The sequence below is a fragment of the Aulonocara stuartgranti genome (assembly GCF_965226115.1).
Source record: "Aulonocara stuartgranti genome assembly, chromosome: 10".
In the NCBI taxonomy this organism is placed as follows: Eukaryota; Metazoa; Chordata; class Actinopteri; order Cichliformes; family Cichlidae; genus Aulonocara; species Aulonocara stuartgranti.
Window position 1 is genome coordinate 18,286,358 of NC_138946.1, and position 19,721 is coordinate 18,306,078.

Here is a 19,721-nt window from a genome sequence, read left to right on the forward strand (position 1 = left end):
TTTTCAGACATAAAATATCTCTTCCACAGGTTTTATGTGCACTTGCAGTGTTGGATTCACTGGGGGGCGCTGTGAAATTGAACTGACATCCTGCATGCCAAACCCCTGCCAGAATGGTGGAGACTGCAAGCTTGTAGGCAGCGCATTCCTCTGTGGCTGCCCTACTGGACTCGGGGGACTTATGTAAGATATAATAGCCTGGAATCGCTCACACTTTCTAGCCTTAATAACCGGCTGTAACAGCAGTGTTGACAAATGCTGTGTCCTGTTTAGAAAGTATGTAAACAATGAGAGCCGTACGGTGCTGATTATTAAGATACTCAATGTCTGTATCTCCCTCCCTCTCAGTGAAAACATGAAAGAGCATGTGCTGGACTCAAAATCCCATTCATTAGCCCACATTAGTTGTTATTGGGGGGGGGGTTAGTGGTTCTAATTTAATTCTGCATAATTTTAGTTGAAAAGCCCATAATCATTCTCTAGCTGTCTTCTTAATTACAGCTTAGTAATTGCCTTTGAAATAACCTCTCTGCTCATGCGGCTGTTCCACAGAGCCACCAGCAGAGGGCACTTTTCCCCCACAGAGGAATTTTTTTGTTTTGTTTTTGGCTTTTTTATGCTTTTGACTTGGATTTAAAAATTCATTTGATTAATTTAAATTCAATTATCCTTACACTAATAAAACCATGGAATAAAAATTTATTGTTTTTTCAGGCACCAGATTGTTTATATCATTAATAATTAATGTTAAAGTTGTTGTTGTTTTTTTCTTCCAGCACTAAAATATATGCATTACAATAAAAAAATACAATATAGAATTTTGTTATGGAAAAAGCCAGAAAACTTGACATTTTCTCATTATTACTCATCTATTTCATAGGTTAATAAAACTAATGTGAGACAACTTCATTAACTTTTTTAATTATGGGATAAAGTATTCATCGTTTAAAATAATAATGAGAGGATATCACTGGCCAGCACATCCAGACCTTAATGAGTATTGTGTGTATAATTAATGACTAAGCTGTGACCTGCACTTTTATCATTTAAAAGCAAAACTTTGGAAAGTTCTGTCATGAAGCTGAGAAAATAATTGAAAAGAGAATTGCATGTATCTTCCATCCGCTGCACAGCAGGACACCATGCTTGAAATGACAAGCTGAGACGAGCATGTATGTGTCTGCAGTAAAATTACTTTTATGATGTTCAGCTGGAATTTGCTTCTTCAGTGGGAGTGTGTGTTCATGTTTTTTGCATTCATGCATAATTCTTTAAATCAGAACCGTCTAAATGTAAATAATGGGGAAAATTCCCAGCATTTGGGAAAAGTTTTAAATGTTTTAGCTCACTCTCACCTTTGCATTCTTCCTTTTTCTTAACTTTGATAACATCATATTGCGGCCCCCCATAGCGGCTTTACTTACTCGTTTTTGCTGCCACAGATGTGACGACGACGTCAACGAGTGTGACCAGGAAGCGTGCGGAAATGGAGGAGAGTGCGTGAACACATTCGGGTCATTCTACTGTAACTGTTCAGAAGGGTATGAGGGTCAGCTGTGCGATGATCTGACGCCTGGTGATCCTGGGGATGACACACAGGTAGCGTATGAGCGACGCTTGGAATTGGATTTTTGTAGATGTTACAGAATAAATGAAAAAATAATCGAGAAAACTCCTCGAATTGTTTTTTTGTGCATTCAGCTCGCACCTAATTGTACTTGGCATACACAGTGAAATTGAGAATTTTGAGTTTACAGCAGCCCCCTGGAAGGCTTATTCACCAACTTGGTATCTTTGTTCCCACAGCAGATAAATGAGAGTGTAGTAATGCCTAAATTGCTGTTTCTATTTGAAGTTGCTATGCTCTTGAATTTATTGTGCCATATACCTTATACTGAGACTGCAAACCCAATTAATGTGGCACATTATAAGAAGGAAGGTACCTTCATTAATCCCTGGAGGACTGCAGCAGAGTTGACAAAATCTAGTAAGCTTCTTTTACAACTAATGTATGTTAACTTTGTTCTTTGTTTGTTTGTTTTTCTTTTTAATTGAGTGCTTGCATTAGAGAGAATGTATAATTTTATTGCCAAAACTTATTCATCACGCATTGCATTAAAACAAAAAAGCTGTGAGCTCAATCACTCCCTCCAAATTGGAAGACCATAAAATGTGCCCATAATCTTTTGGAGTAGTGAGTGCATAAGGGTTGTAAATATACCCAGCTTTAGATGATGAATTTTCCCGATACCAACATTTCATTTACTTCAATACTCAAAAGATGCTTTGTGTTTCAAAACTTTGCTAATTAGCGTCTCAGATGTAGCGATGAGATTCTTATTAATCTCATGTTTAGAGTAATAACAAACATTTAGAAATTGTTTGGGGGTTTAATATGAGCCCCCTTTGATAGTATTAAACATTTTGGGGGTAAACTAACTTCACTATGTTCCTCTCAGGTCCTGTGAATTTTTCCTATTTCTTAAGGACATGACTTTCAGATACTGTTGTAGATATTTATTCTTTTGTCATTCACTTGTCCAGCTTCCTCAAATATATATACACCATGCCAAGATATGCCTATTTTTTGGCTAATAGCTCTCTGGGAATCTGCTTTTTGGTGCAAAAACAGAATTTTATATCTTACATTTTCTGTTGTTGGACTGAACGACTGGGAACAAACGATGTGTTTTTATAATAGGGTGCTAGTAAAAAATGCCTAAAATTTAATTGCAAATTGATTCTTTGCTAGGTTTTCTGTTATATGTGGGCACGGCACTAGTTCATCCTTTGATTAAGGTGTCTTTTTTATGCTTGAATGATTCACAGGTGAGTGTTAAGTGGCTTAAGAAAAAAAAAGCACTTCATGTTCATGTTAATCATCTGACAACAAAGACCTTTTTTATGAAGTGAATTATTTCTAAGCTTGTTCTTCTTTCAACTTTTTATCTGTGTATTTACTGATGACCTTAGAGTTTTTCTGACACTTAACTGTTTGTTATTCAACTAGAAAAAATTATTATAATATTATAATGTTTTAATCATTTTACTTTTCTTGTTGTGCAGGCTGAGCCTCTGTCTTACGTTGGACCAGGAGAGATAATTGGCATTGGAGTCCTTGCGTTTGTCATCATTTTCCTCCTCATACTCTTCATCGTCTTTAGGAAAAAAATCAAATTCAGGAAAGACTCAGATCCAGGCCCCGGTGTTCAGACTGGGATGGGCATCTCGGCTATCTCCACAGAAACTAGCTACATGCTGCACAAGACTGGCATGGGAGCAGAAGGGATTGAGTTTAAAGCCGTTCGTGTATCAGGCTCACCAGCAACCACAAGCACCTATGGTGAGGTGGGAGGCAGCAGTGTGGGCCCTCCCCAGGTCATGGTGCGCCCAACTGCCCACTCCCCTCTACCAGGAGGACTCGGTGGTGACAGGACCACTTCCAGTGAAGGCAGTCAGGTGTGCATAGCTTGTTTGAATTATGATATTTATGTGTCTGCTTTATAGTAAATGCTGCGGAACAGACAAAATTGTGACAAAGTTAAATAACTGAATATGTTCATACTGCTAATATCTAAAAAAAATAGTTGGTCAGACCATTTAGGAAAACACATGAATAATATGGTTGCTAAGCAGGAATGATATGCTTTAAAATAAGAGTATTTAAGTTTTAATATCAAACTATAACAATGAGCATCCAAAGTAATATCCACTTTGTATGACAATTTCAATATTTGTGGAGCATCATATCTCCCAGCTCATCAGTCCCTTTTGACGATGCTGCACTTCCTTAATTTATCTGAATTTATATTATAATTTAAAAGAAAGAATATTATTTCTTATATTAGTCCTATTTTTTAAAAACAGCCACAGTGTGCTGGAGAAAGAATACATGGGCTCCACACACAGCTCAACTATAAAAACTGTGTTTTTATGGCAGGAACTAGGTTTTGATATCAAATATAACACAAGGACGATATAGGTAGATTAAAAAGTAGTAATGTTCCCAGCACATTCGCTCTATTATGTAGATAATCAGCTTACAGGATACAGAAAGTCTGCTCACATTTAATAATCATGTTCATGTCTTCTTTGTAGTCAATTCTGCATGTGATGAGCTAAAATAAGCTTCACAGCAGCGACTTCATCATGTGTGTGGCCCTTCAGATAGGGCGATGACCCAGTTCTTCTTTCATGGCAATAATTAAGAAAAACAATTAATGGTATCAGAAAATCAATTGGAATTGTTGGAAATATAAAACAGAAAGGTCGTACACCGGTGCAGAATATTGTATTGTTTTTACAAAAAGCAATCATTTGATAATTTATGTATGTTTCTGATTGTGCGTGTAATTGCACAAAGAATGAAATAATGATTTGTTTTCTAATAACGCATGAAATCCTGTATAAATTTGTTTGCATTTCGAGTTTCTGAATAGTAACTACCTGGCTTGCCCTTACCCGAACTTTCTGGGTATTTTCTTGTGTCTCTGCAGATTAGCAGCTTCCTCTCAGACATGTCTAATGTCCGAGGTATGGCCAATAGGCGGGGCGTCGCAGTGTGCAGTGTGGCACCCAATCTCCCTTCAGCATCTGCTTGCCGCTCAGAGCATAGCCCGGCCCACAAAGTGTCCTGGGAAGGCGAAGAAATGAGGGAGAAAGAGCTGGAGAGGGCTAGAGATGAGAGAGAGGAGGAGTGGGGGCAGAGAGCTTTTGAGCTGGAGAGAACACAGAGAGATAACAGTCCACAGGGTAAGACTGCAACAGTCTGCCTGCAAACACACACACACACACACGCATGTGCGCACACAGCTTCTAACCTGATCAAAAAGGCAAAGAGTACACAGGCCATGAACACATTGTGTTACACCAATACCACCATCTTCACTGAGAGAGCTCATTTCACAGTGCTCTATGCCTTTTGATCACACACATCAAAGAAAATGGCCCAGAGTAAGCAAGAGTGCTTAAAAAGTAATATTTTCTATTTTGCTATCATTTCAGTTTTCTTATTTATTTCCTAGGAGCAATAATGGGTAATAGAACTTTCTGTTACACTGCTGAAATTGGCAATTATGTCCACTTGTATCAGGATAACTCTCTTGGATCTTGTGGGCACTTCTGTTTGAATGGTCAGGGTAATCAGCCAGAACTGATGTCCTATGTTCTTGTCCTACTTTTGCAAAAAAAAAAAAAAAAAGCAAGAAAGAAAAAATAAAAAATAAAGTTCAGTTAAAATCAAAGTAGTTGGAACACTCCCACACAAAGTCACCCAACTTCTCTGTCAAGTTTCCCTCTTTTTATTTTTCCTTAAATTTGCTTCACACCTACCTTTGTCAGCCGTACAGGCACCAAACCGAAGGAGAGAAGAATGTCATTGTAATTCAGCATCCGTCTGATATTTTAGCTGCCAACACTCTTCCCAGTCTGTTCTCTGTCGATGAACCACGTTGCATTTCAGTGCGCAGGTAGGCGTCAGATATTTCGATCCTTTGTCCAGCCTGTTGTGTGAATAATACAGCTTGCGGTGGGAACTTCCTGGCTGTTAATTATTGATTTTTTCCTGTAGGAATGGGAAATAGGTTATTTTATTTATTTGGTCCCCCGCTGAGTGTCTGTAGAAAAAAGAAAAAAAAGAACCAGCACCACCTACTCACATTTACACCACCAGTCTATTAATTTAATGATGATAAACCTTATAGAAAACTGACCTCAAGATTACTGTGTTAATGACTGCAGTGTTAACTGCCAGGTTAACTAATCAATTGCAAATGAGTTTTGTAAGTTATTTACACCACGACAGCCACAAGCAAGTGCAATAATGTGTATTTCAATAACAAGGCCACAGGTCAAAACATGAAATAGTTACTAACCAGGGAACATCCCTGTTAGTAACTATGGTTATTTTCTGTTACTACCCGTTCGATCATAAATAAATAAAATGGGATGAATAATTAAATACTTGGAAAATACTCTTTGAACAAATCAGGCCTCATACTGAACTCTATAGTTTGGAGTTTTTTTGGTAACTGTTGGTAACTCTTCAGGATGTCTTCTTCATGGAGGAGTATTTTAAACACTAACTATGAACTGTTTCACTCACAGGAAGTCATTTCTGAAGACTGACATTGAAAAAAAAAAGGTTTGAACTGTACAAACTCTGTTTTCCCCTTAAATACTCTTTTTCCATGTATGTTTGCACTTGTTACGGTAAACTTTTGCACCTATTTCTTAGGTTACTTGCAAAATACTAAAAAGTGAAGGCAGACTCAAGACTTTTAGCATGTTCACAGGAGGACAACATGCCACAGAGATTAAAACCTGGTTCTAAAAATGGTCATTTCTGCTCTAAAGTTGGGTGTTTCAGAGTGAACTGATCGAGGCGTGACCTCTGGAGGTGAATATTGAAGCCAGTGCAGATGTGCCACAAACTGCAGTTCCTCTAGCTGTCACAATAGGCTGGCTTCAAGAGAGAGCTATTCCCCATATGCTTAAAATGTCCAACTTTACAGCATGTTTACAGTCTGGCTTCTATGGAGTGTTTCAACTCTGAGAGTTTTTTTTAAACTCATCCATCTGGAGTTAGGAGCGCGGCCGCTTTGACTGACATTTATGTTTGATTTTGCTGAAAATGACTCTGAGTTGAAACTGTTGGATTGGCTCTGTTTTGCTTGGTAATTGTTAGTGTTTCAAACTGAAATGCTGAAAACTTGTCTGGAAAAAAACATAAAATAAGAAGGGAGCCAAATTGTAGACTGTATCACTTAAATCAGCGTAACATTATATTTTACTGAACTGGCTCGGCAAAGAAAGTAGTTTGGGTGGGTCTTAATTATAGGAACTTGTAAGAAAAAAAACAGAAAGAAAGAAAGAAAGAAAGAAAGAAAGAAAGAAAGAAAGAAAGAAAGAAAGAAAGAAAGAAAGAAAGAAAGAAAGAAAGGGTAAAACATTTTTGCTTTTTCCAAAACCTGATTATATTAAGTGTCCCCTTGCCTGCATCCTGAATTAGACCTGTGGCTGCTGCACTGTCTTTCTTGTTTAGTTTGATTGATGGTACTGCCTTACTGATCACATTCCCACAGGAGCGTTTCGCTTCTTCCATATGCATTGAACCATGACTACGTAGCTTGAGCTCAGAAAGCTGAGGTTGATGTCCAGACATCCCGGCCCTCGCGGACACGGTTGCAGAGTACGGATTTGGTCACAAGATGGGCCGAGCCCTGAATGCTTGCTTACCAAACGTGAAGTGAAAAACAAGATTTTTGAAGATTTGAAATTCTGTCACACCTGTCAGACAAGGGTAAACTGTTGTGTAGAGGTGTGAGATTCAAAACGCTATCACAAAATCTCTGTTGTTATTATGAATTTACACCCACCCACCCACAGGAACAACTGTGTGCTGGGATGTATTAAGGTACAGCTGGAACTGCGGGAAGCAATTGCATGACATAAAATATTTGTATAGTCTTCTTGAAAAATGTATTTTTCTTGAGACGTTGCGTTAATGTGACACTGGCATCTTTGCTCCAAAATGAGCTGAATAAAAAGACTTTTGATTTACTTTTTTGACTTGATGCCATATAATTTGTTAGTGCATCTTTGTTTACTGTGACTCAATACAAGCATCTGGAGAAGAATTCATCTGAAAAGATGCTCATGAGGAAATATTCAGAACCCAGACCATTTATTGCCAATCAATGATTCTCACATTAAGATCCATCGCTACATAGCAGCAAGGCAGTAAAATGGATTTAAATAGCTTTCTATTTTCTATTTCTCTCTTTTTTTCCTCTCTGTTTGTTCCATCTACTAAATAAAAGCCTATTTAGTTTTCCCAAAAGTTTGCTAAAAGTTACTTTTAATCACATCAGCAAAACTGGCTCTTTGCATGCAGTTTTATTTTGCACAAACAATTGATCTCACAGCTCAGCCTTTCCACTCTGCTGGTCCTCTGTATTTCTTTCCCAATTTGAGCAAAAATGAAGAAAAAAAAAAGACTTCATTGCTTCTACATAAGGGGCACCTGGTAGAGAAATTCACCTGCCTCTGGCTGTGTTGTAAACAGTCTTTACAGCTTATCTGAAGTCATAAGTACCTGCTACGGACCTCCGGGCAGTTGTTTGACAATCACTCAGAGGACACTTGGAGTGATTTGAAGGAAACAAACCTTCAAATAACAGCTCGGCAAAGGCACGAAAAAAGACCACACTGACTTGTAATCGCCAGTTTATTTGAAATGATGCCTCTGCAGACGTAAAGGTTAAGGAAAACTGGAGATATTAGGCCTGGTAGATTTCTCCAAACAAAATTTAATTTGATTTGTGTGCGCAGGCAAAATTGCAGGGTTGTAACATAAAAGAAGACCTTTGATTACCACAGTATGAAAAGCTTGACCCAAAACAGAAACCTACTTGCCACCCTACCCTGTAGCGCAGTGACGTTGTCATGCAATTTGCTCTATTTTGCTTTTTTTCTTTAAGCAGTTATTCAGCAGTTACATAACCACCAGTAACTCGGTGGTCTTCACCCCCTCCATGATAGTGCTGACAGCATTAAATGGACAGACCTGGATTTGCAGTAGGTGTACTGGGATTTGTGGAAAATGCTGTACATCAAAGCAGCGAGGAAGCCTTTATGGGAAAAAAAAATCATTCTGCAGGTCAAATATGTTTTTTAAATATGCTCTGAGTCAAAAGTAGATGAATAGCAGATTTAGCCTCGCTCTTCTAACTGAACACAGCCAGCTAGAAAGAAAATGAATGGACAGGAGGAGTGACGGATCTGTGGACACATTTTTTCCCCATGAGTGCACTGAATGAACAAAGTAGAGAGTTTTCGGTCACTCTGATCCTTTCTTCTTTTCACCCTGATAGAAATCCAACTCAAAGCTGATGCGAGGTTATTTTAGCTCAGACTTTAGAAGCTTCTTATTAGCCGAAGTTAAGCTTTTAAATGTAAATACAGCACAAGCGTTACTGAGCTTTTCAGATCTGAACGGTTCGGATATCTGAACACGTCTTTCAATTCTGAACCTACATTTAATTTACCATGAGTGAAAGTTGCTGATGTGAATGAGTGTTGTTTTGTGTTTTTACATTAGACGTGTCGGAGCTGGCGGACGGGCTGGGGTGTCTCTCGGACTCCACCTCCGAGGAGCACTCACTTAGCTCCTACACTTCAGAGTCCTTCGATGACAACGGTAAGACTCTGATACTCAAATTAACTTAAGCGCATTTTAATTGCCAGAAGTTTGTAGGTAATGTTCCCCACACCAGTACCTTCTTTGTCCCACCATCATTTTAAACTCCTTCAACTAAAGCCTGGAACTTTCTGCAGAAAAAAGTCCTAAAAGTGGACAGATTTGTCAAGCATTCTCACTGAAACATGTAATTGTTTCTCGGTTTACCAGTGTCTTCCATCTTCAGTCTGTCCGCTGCTTCATGTTCTGCATGCATATCCTTCTAACCTTGTTGTCTTGCTGCTGCTGTTGTCTTTGCTCGCTGTTTGTGCGTGCTGTTCTTGCTTTGCTCTTGGTTGCCTGATGCTGTTGTCCGTTAGATAGACTGCCAATTATGTGTTGCTTGCTGCCACGTGTTATTACGTCTTGTGACTGTATTCAAGCAGGGAGTGTTTTAAATGGTTTCTGAATGTGTGCCGCCGTCTTTTAAGCATCTGACATTTCTTTCTTAGTTCCCTTGAGAGGGTTCGCCTTTCGCAGGGCTGTCACTGTGAATAGGAATTAGTTCCTAATGAATTGCCTGGTTAAATGAAGGTTAGTGTAAAATCAAATGCTGGGCCTGTAGTAATTATTGAAAAGCAGGGTGATATTAGAGAAGTGGAAATGCTTTAATGCAACCAATATGCACAGGTTGCCTGTGCATCTTTTTTTCAAAGCTACAATTCCCAGATAACTCGATAGCATTGATTTTCCACTGGCTAACTATAAGAGGGTGGAAGTCAAGCACCGTAATGATGCTGATGTGTGTGTGTGTGGTTGTGTTCTTTACATAGGAAATCTATGTCAGTGCTTTATTTCCTGTCTAATTAGTGTAGCTGCAAAGAGTCCTCGCTTTCTTACAGGACACCCACACACACACGCGCACGCACAGACACCACATGTATATAGACACGTTTGCAACATGCTTCCTCCGTGTTCTCAGCACCTCTGAGTCACCTCCACTGTATAAAACCTTGCCCTGTTCATGAATGCACTGAGATTATTTCCATTTCTTCTTCTCTCTTTCTGTCTTCTGCCTAGCCTCCATAGTGACAGTGATACGTCTCGTCAATGATACTGTTGATAACATTGAAAGTGAAGGTATGAAGGAAAATCCTCTGTTAACTCCCCTGTCTTCTTTGTGTCTGTCATTCCGACGCCAACATATTTGTTCAGCGGCAGAGCAAAAAGATTTACTGAATGCAGCCGAGCCGCTGCCATTCGGCCCCCGTTCTTATTACGAATTAAACATCCTGCTTAGATTTCTAATATTTGTTGTCAGTTTCTGACACCGGATTTCTCTGTGTTTCAGTTTTTCCCCTTTGGTTTCTGGGTTGTTTGTCTCGCTCTGTCTCTGACTTTCCCTTTCTCTCTGCCTTTGTAGTGTCAAACATGGACAAAGAACAGCGGCATAGCAGCCCTGGTGAGTGAGATGCAACGCAATGGAAAAACATCTTATTAATTTGCCATTTCTTTGACTTTATTTGTCAGGGGTGAGAACCCACAACCTGACCTTTTGCATCCTTTGCAGTATTGTCTCTGAATACTTTCATCAGAGCCCAATAGTACAGATTACTATGTCTATTTATGCCGACTCTATCCACTCTTTGAATGTCAATGCAGGCTTCCAGTTTCCGATTATGTTTTCTGACCTCGGAGGTCGGGAAAAATAACTGGAATGTGAGTCAGTTTCTGTTGCCCTGTGTGTAGCAAACAGTGTAGGGCTTTCAGGTACAACATTCAGGCAGCTCTTTGATGAAATAAAAATATTATGTCCAGAGATACTTTTAAAACGTATTCTGCTTCATAGTTAATTAAGAAATTTTGAATTCTGATGACTGCTAAATTGGGCGCAGCAGTCCTAGCTCCAAGCAAAGCAAAGCTTTCACCCCGGCCTTGCAGAGGGTCTCAGAGGATTAGGGGCACTTTGAGCTAAGCCTCACATCCGCCCAGAACAGCAGAGGAGAAGGCAGCTTCAAACACTTTCTTTTTCAACATTTTTTTGGGGGGGGAATCATCTACAGTCTGAACACTGACTTTCTGCTCTTAGCAAATGCATGGCTTTCCTTAAACAAACACCGGGGCCGTCACAATCCAGTTGCACCTATCCTTTAAGATCCCTACTCCGCTGTCAGTTGCTTGTGCTACACTCTTGCAATCAATATTAATTGGCTCATAGTTACCAAGTCTGTTTGTTCTCGGTTGCATGTAATTTACTAGGTCTACAAAGCATTTCGTTTCCAACCCAGAGCAAGAGTGTGTTTATGCCTCAGTCACTGCCAGCCAACTTTTTTTAATAAAGTTTTCAATCTCACAAGTTTATTTTCAAGCACAGCAAGAAGAAATGTGAAAAAAGCGAATCTGATATATCGTGGTATTTTTCCATTTTCTGTTTTTGTATACAGTTGCAGCATGATTGTGTGCATGTATTATCTATTATGAATTGTGTTTGTGGGTATAAGCGGTGTGCTAAATGGCTCTCTGCCAGCTTCCCTCTCTTGTTGTCGAAGCGTGCTTTCTTCTGTGTCATAATTCGCCGTCTCCTTTTGCATTCACCGAGAATTTCATCATCAAAGGTTCGCCGTCCCATGAGATATTTGTTTTGTTTCCCATTTTACTGACAGCGAGTCATCACCTGCAGAGCAAAGATGAGATTTGCGTAGAGTTCATCAAAGAGTACATTGTGGATTGTAAGAGCATTCTTTTTTCCCCCCCTCCCTTAACCCTTCGTTAGAACATTTTTTAACCAGAGACAGATATTTGAGGCAAGCATGGCATGGCAGTAAGATCTCGTTGGCATGGCAGTCCGTTAGATATCTGTGTCCACACATGTGTCATGAATTATATAGTAGTGGCTGGCACAAGCACAGTAATTAAGTGTACTCTCTGTCCCACACACAGGGTGACCCCTCTGCCTCCTCTCACTTCATCAATATGATATTTTTTCCCCTCACAGCTCATTAACCTAACCATGAATTATGCAACCTGCATGCTGTAGTTTGTAGGAAGTTGTGGATTAGCGGGGAGTTCTGTGTCAGTCCATTTAGCAGCATGAACTGAAATCTAAAATAAATAAATAAATAAAATGTCGACTAATTTTATTTGCACATTAATAAAAAAGTAAATGAGAACTGGAGCGATTACACGAAGCAAACACGCTGGAGAAATCCCACGGAACAAACAGAAAGCCCCACTTACTGGCACTTTGTGGGTCTCCTGCTACACCTCTCAAACATGCAGCGCACACATGCACACATGCACACACTATCATGCGTGCTTCATTTCTTGTGCAAAAATAAACCCAATCAAAGGTAGAGATAATAAGCATGGGGACAATTTAAGGGGAGAAGCAAAATAAACACGACAAGCCAGATAATATGCAAGCTATTCGGAAATGGGTTCAAAATTGATAATAAAATTGGCAACTTTTTTCCAGATGTTGGTGGTTTTACACCTTGAGAAAGCTTTTTTCATTCATTTTATTTATTTTATTTGTCTTTAGTTTTTTTTTTGTTTTTACAAGGGCAGCGGTAGAAGCGTAAGTGACAATGAAATGTGTGTGCAGCTGTAAGAATCACAACAGTCCTCCTATAACAGATGCACAGAAGTGTAGTTACTGGTGTCACCACTCTCTACCTGCTGGAGATAAGATTGCAGCGATACTGTTGTTTTAGACGAGGAGTTTATTTACCGATGGACACCTTTCGCCGGCTGATCCTATTAGACTGATTAGATCTGAGTCTTCATCACACTGTGCTGTAACACTGTGGTTCTTTAACTTGTATGCAACAGCTGAAAAAAGTTCATGCTCCAGATTTTTTATCAGTTAATAGCAACAATAAATGATACAAGCTGAATGAGGTCTGCGTGATAGCATCGCTGTGCTTTTCCTACATAAATCATATTTTACTGCAGTAGATCTGTGTCCCACCGGTGGGACCACCACTGTAGTGCACCCTAATGCACACTACAGTAAAACTATATGCTTCCAGTGATTTAGAAGCAAAGATTTTTCCATGGAAAAAGACATATGTTGCTATTACACCATGTTAAGTTCCATTCCTTTCTTAGATTGTCCTTAAATCCATGCTGTTTATTACTGAAACTATGCCAAACTGTATTTTCAGCATACCGCTGGGAGTCTTCCTGTCAGACTTCAAGCTGGGTGTCGCCATCACGACTGCGTCCACCTGAGTTAGGATCCCATTATGAGCTTAATGACACCCAGCAGAACATCAGACGCGGAGGCAGCACGCACTCTCTGCAGCTGGACTACAGGGTGATGGGCTACAACGCGGACAAAAGCCGTGAGAGGACACAGGAAACTGGGAGGAGGACCTTTCAGTGGGAGAGGAATCAGTCTGGAGAGTGGGAGAGAAAACACACCCCGGACAGAAAAGAAAAGAGAAGGTACAAGGAGGAAGGAAGGAATATGAACATTAGGACCAAGGACATGGAGGGACACCAGGACCACGGAGATCAGCAGCTGCAGGACCAAGACAGCTGTGACGACAGCTCCTCGCCCGTGTATGAAGAGTACCAAGAGTCCAGACATGATCCGGAACAAAATGAAGACACGGAGAGCCTTTATGATATTCTACCCCCAACTCGGCGAGCCTATGAAGGATATCCGTCCAGTCCCCCAGGGCTAAACCTGCACCCAGCTCAACTTATGCCCCCCCTCAGGGCCTGGGACTTACAGACAGAGGAATGGAGGGGATCACGGGAAGACCATGGAGGGCTTGGCTCTAATAGTCTGGCAGGTTCTGGGGATGAGTTAGAAAGACTACTGAACCTGGTGTCACTGAGAGCCAGGAGAGCCACACGAATAAACAGAGCCTCTACCAGATCTGAACCTGCAGCAGGCTGGGATGGGCTGAAATGAGCTCACGCTCAAAACAAAAAGATTTTCTGTTCCTTTGCAAATCACAGAGTGGCGGTGATCCTCTCTGGTTACGGTTCACATTTATAATCTACTCGAACACTGGTCCACCACCTAAAAAAAAATAATTGGACAAGAATGTTAACATACACACTTTTATTATCCGACATTATTATCCTTGTGTAAACAAGCACTAATCCACCACCAATCCCCTGGCTCATTTGTAAGCGGGAGGAATAAGAGGAAATATATGTGTCTCGTCACAGCTACACCTTGGCTGCCATTGGCTCTGAATCAGTGCTTTTACATGTATTATTTAGAGTCACTGAAGAAGAACATTTGGAGCTTGTTTTAGATCGCGTACCCCTGTATGTGCAAATTTTCAAATCATGTATTTCGTTCATCGCTGTGTCAGATCGCACATGTACTGGCAGACAATTATTTTGTTAACTCAGCCGTGCAATACTTAATGCATTTATTATTTTTTACTGACGCGCACTCAGGTTTGTTTTGCAGGGAGCTTTTCGCTCACATCCCACACAGACACTGAGAGTATTAAGATTACCTGAGGTTGATTTTACACAATCATTTAATTTTCCTTTGTGGATTTATTTATTTATTCATATTTGTAGCTTTGCTTATGAGTCTCTTCATGAGCACATGTGTTATAGTTACCTGGCCTGTGTAGATATGATTAAATACAGGACTAAGGATATATTTTTTTATTTACTGAATCGGCTATTCTAAGTGAGTAGAAGGACACAGAGCTACTTATTAAAACACATTAATTTAATCAATATGTACATAATGTAATTTGAATATATTGAAGCTTTAGCAGTGCTTCAGGCAGACTGAAGCCCGCTTTACACCTGGTGTTAATATGTGAAATGAATTTCGGGGCATTATGTGCAGAACGGCTTAGAGAATTGTGTGGACATGCAACCGTGAAGTACAGAATCACTCACCCAGGACATGTGCTCATGGTTGGCTCGCTGATAACGCAGTGTAAATGCTGCTGCATTCCCAGTTCACACACAACAAAGGGAATGCAAATGAAAATAAACTCCACGTAACGAAGCTTCGAAACAGCGCTGTTCTCTGAGAATATTCCTAGTTGACTCCTAGTTGGCTAGGAGTAATTAAAGATAAACATATTCATGGTAGCTGTTCGGGTCATTTGTGGATTTTTTTTTAAAAAGACACACCGTGTGCACAAAAATACACACACCTCTTCCCATGCACAAACTGGTATTTGTAAAGGAAGAATGTGTGGACCGTGTTCGTACTCCAGACCGTGACAGACCATCGTGAGGCAAGCCCGACAGAATGGAGAGAAGATGAAAAATGAACCGAGACAGAAGTGAAGAAAAACAGCCAGTTTGGCTGAGCTTGCATTCCCTGTTATCAATATATATATTTCCAGCTCATAAACGCATCATCAATAACTTAGCCTCTGCACACCACCACAGTGGATTTTAAATCAACCAGTCAACCTGTGATTGAAGTGCAGACTTTAAGCTTTAGTTCAAGGGATTTAACAAAAGTGTCCCATTAATATTGTTTAGGAATTACTGCCATTTTAATAGACAATCGCCTATATAGTTGGGTGGTTGACTGACAAGCAGTTTTATGACCAGATGAGACCTGTTTCCTGTTCATTTTATTATAAATTAAGGAGGTAAAAAAAGAAACACGAGCAGCTTTCAGTTCTAGATCTTTTATCTCCCTGAAGATGTTCTGTCAGATCTTCAAAGAGTCACTGTGATGGTGTACAGAAGCAAACAGTGAAACAATGTCCAAATACTTATGAACCTACAGTAACTGTATATGTACCATTTACAAATTTCAACTTGATCAGACCTTTCCATGTTCTGCTTGTTCTTTCTCATCTTCTTCATCATCTTCCTCTTATTATTGTTATTTTTTTCGGTGTAATAATTGTGGGTGCTAGCTGTATATGATGGCCTGCTTTCCTCCTGTGATCTGATGTACTTGTTGCCTCTTGTTTGCGGTCTCCGTTTTTTTTTTTCTGTCTTATTTTGTTTTTACTTCTGCCAGGATCCTCTGCCCTGAACTTCCAGAGGTGAAAGCTTTTTTTCTCCCATCACTAGTTTCTCTTATGTTCGTGATTCCAGAACTGAGATCACCAAATACACATTTTAATTAGTCCACGACTCATATTAGTGTCTCAGTCTCAGATTTGGGGAAATTGCACTTGTTCTTTGCTGTGTTTTTTTTTTTATCATTGTCATGTCTAATCACTGCTTGATTTATATGCAAATGAGGAATAAGGGAGGATTTACATCATTCATTATGAAAGCTCTAAGTGGAAATCATGCACATGTGTAAAGTTTCGCTTTGATTGAGATTTATAAAAGAGCACCATGCGTAGGCACGGGTTTCCAAATATGAGTAGAGGAATACAGATTCACTCGTAAATTTGCATAAACTTTTATGCATCTGGCTCATGTCAGAACTAAAAGCCACCTTCATGTCACAGTTACTACGCTCATCATCTCATCTGGTAAACATGCCTTTGAGAAAATGCTCAGCAAACAATATATGTACATCAAATTGAAAGACAGAGTAGATGCTACAAAGTAAATACAAGCCGTCTATGTCTCTAAGTATGTAGTGAGAATCCAAGGCCGCACTTTTGTGTTAAATTAGCGCATTTGTTGTTGCAAAAGTGGTTTTCATTGACAGAGTTGAAAGATACTGTGCCGATGGACTCTTTGGAAATACCGTAACATCCAGCAGTAACAGACACATACCAGTTGACATGTCTTATTGTGATCAGGTTTAGTTTCACCTAATGTATTTTGTGTCTTATAATAGCATCGTCCATCTATTCATCCTCTCTATCCAATTCCTATTCAGATGTACTCTGTATTTGGGGGGCTGAAGCGTGCCACAGCTTGCACAAAGAAACATACCGGACAGGTCAGACTACAACATGGATAAACACATTCACACCTGTGGGCACTTTACAGTTTCCAGTTCACCGGGCCTGCATGTCTGCAGACTGTGGAAGAAAGCTGAGGCACCTAAAGGAAGCCCACAGGAATACCGTGAGAGCATTCAAACTCAATACAACAGCTTCCACAGGCAGAGGTTTGCAACCCAGAACCTCAGTGCTGTGAATCAACGCTGCCAGCAACTGAGACATCTTTGCTGTCATCTTTTTATTCTTTATTGCCATCCACTGCAGTTGAATCATCTCGCAAACTACCATTCATTCCTACAGGATCATAAGTTATTTCAGGTCACTCACATGCTGAAGCGCAGCGCTGCATGGGTGTTTGAGTGGCTGCGCATTAACAAGACTTGAAGAATGTTCCCCAATCAAGGAGATTCACGTTTTATCGAGAATGAGAGAACGAGAACGGCATTTGTCCTTGGGGCGAATGTGTAATGGGTGTGTTATAGCAGGTTAGCTAGATATCAACCTAGACTATGTGAGATAAATAATCCCCATAAAATATTTAATCCTATCAAGTCAGTCTTGTCATGCCTCTTATGTTTTTCTTTCCCTCCCCACCGGAATCTGGCAGATTCATTTAGCGGAGCTTAAAGTTGTCAATGTCCTGGGAAGACATGAAGGCATAATAATGTCCCCTGAAAATGTAAAGTGCACAACGTGTTTGATCAGTTAAACAATAAATTTCATTCTGAAATCATCAGAGGTGATTTGAAAAGGCTGTTAGGATCTTGGCTTAGATTCCCTTGCCTCTATACGCTGTCAACAGTTGAGCAGATTTCAGCATAATCTTCGCATTATGCCTTTTTGTTTACCTCAGGAACTGAATTATTTGCTGACTTGAATAAATGGATCCAGCTTATTGTGTGGTACTCTTTGTTCCTGGGAGTTTATTTCCATTCTGACCCATTGCGATGATGAAATTATGCAGACGGTGCATCTCTAAAAGGCATGTATCTGTGATTAGATAATCCTTTGGCTGTCTGCATGGAGATTTTTTAAGTCCTGTTCCTCGGGCATTGAAAAATGCGCCCAGAAAATATTAGGCACAATTTTCAGGCTTCTGTGCAGTTCCTTGTGCACTAATGCAGGTGGTATTACATGAAAAGTGGCACTGCACAAGAGCCAGGGAATTGTTGCAAGGGTATATTTTAAAATTTTACTGTGCACTTAAAAATAGTAATATTACAGTTACCATCTGCAAATGAAGTATGTTTTTTATGAAAACCTTTATCAAATATGAACATCTGGCATTTGCAATCGGGGAAACACCTAAAAGAAGACCTATTACCCTTTCCCCTAGTTTTGATACTGTTACAGAGTTGCCACAGAAAAACAAAGTTTTGGATAATGAAGTGTGGTTATGTGTAAGTAAACCATAATCTCAGGTCTCAGACTGCTCAAATGCTCATTTAGAGTTTTCAACCCTTTTGTTTTTAGGGGCACTCAGCTGGAGGAAAGGGAGCTAAAGTGCAGGTTGTTTCAGGTTGAGAATGAACTGAGCTCTACCAAGCCCCAGTGCAAGGTAAACAGGGTTTGGACACGTGGAAACATCAAGAGCCTCGGGTATTTGGGCATGCACATCTGCACAAGATCCAAATTAGTGCGACTTTAATGTCACAAGGTCTCCTACTGTTGAGTAGAGTGGCATTTCTTAGTAGCTTTAATTGCATCACTAAAAGGTAAGAAATTAATTCTTGATTGTTGACAAAAAGGTTGAAGGCAGCCAGTCTGTGGCCCTAACTAACAAGGACACACACAAAGGAATCTTTGCGGTTTTTGATTATCCTCCCGACCCCCCGCGGAGTTGATACACAGACTTTCTCCTTGTTGCCATCCAAGCCTCCTCGTATAAACATCACCAAGCTGACTACCTGCCAGAAAGCATTCCCATGGCAACCAGGCATTCCCCCGATTGTGTTTTATTTTCTCTGGCACATACAACACATTTTGGCCAATTAAGGGTTGTGGATGTGTGTCTGTGCATTTTTTTTGTAGTATTAATGCATGTTTTTCCCCTGCATGTCGCTCAACACAATATACATGACCTCAAAAAAAATAGCATGTTTTTATTTTTAGATGCAGTGCCACGCAGGAGAGAGTTGTTTAGTAAAAGATTATCCACTCACCCACTCATGTGTGACAGATATATATGTAGGTGCTATGTATGCATGCACTGAGATAATGTGAAGTTACAAAGGGAGCATCACAGACTGTATATAAAAGATGGATGCCACCCACAGGTTAGTGAAGTCCTATTTACAAGTCTCAAGCTAAAAAATTATGGCTGTCACCATCTTGGTATTTGCAAATTAGACACGATGAGTGGAGGTCGATCTGACTGAGAAACTGAGGGACACTGCAGTTGTTAATCATAAGGGAGGATTGCCTAAAACCTGCCCTGCTTTATCATCCTGTGTGACTATCATGGAGACCAGAATTTATAAAGTTAAATTAATGTTAATACGTGAAAATAGTAGGAACATTACAAGTGCCAAAATGGTAACTGAGGCGGAAAAAGCAAATCAAGCACTCTGTGAACATGTTTAACATATAAACAACAGCTGAATCAGCAACACTTAAACTTAAAAATTAAATATACCATACCAATTATTTATTAAGATCTTTAAAATTTGGTGTCT

At 39.9% G+C, this 19,721-nt stretch overlaps 1 protein-coding gene across 4 annotated transcripts in view; it reads left to right on the forward strand.

Moving 5' to 3' along the window:
* Window positions 1–16,906, forward strand: part of fat3b (FAT atypical cadherin 3b) — a 74,346-nt gene extending 57,440 nt beyond the window's left edge. Inside the window, exons 45-53 of one of the 4 annotated variants that reach the window (XM_082548688.1) lie at window positions 30–183; window positions 1,443–1,599; window positions 3,067–3,459; window positions 4,497–4,752; window positions 9,101–9,199; window positions 10,259–10,318; window positions 10,602–10,640; window positions 11,842–11,907; window positions 13,345–16,906. In XM_082548688.1, the coding sequence (XP_082404814.1) occupies window positions 30–183; window positions 1,443–1,599; window positions 3,067–3,459; window positions 4,497–4,752; window positions 9,101–9,199; window positions 10,259–10,318; window positions 10,602–10,640; window positions 11,842–11,907; window positions 13,345–14,102 (1,982 nt within the window). In that variant the 3' untranslated portion in view covers window positions 14,103–16,906. The remainder of the gene's footprint in view (window positions 1–29; window positions 184–1,442; window positions 1,600–3,066; window positions 3,460–4,496; window positions 4,753–9,100; window positions 9,200–10,258; window positions 10,319–10,601; window positions 10,641–11,841; window positions 11,908–13,344) is intronic. The other 3 variants (XM_082548689.1, XM_082548690.1, XM_082548691.1) reach the window with 3 other exon arrangements.
* Window positions 16,907–19,721: the final 2,815 nt, after the last annotated feature.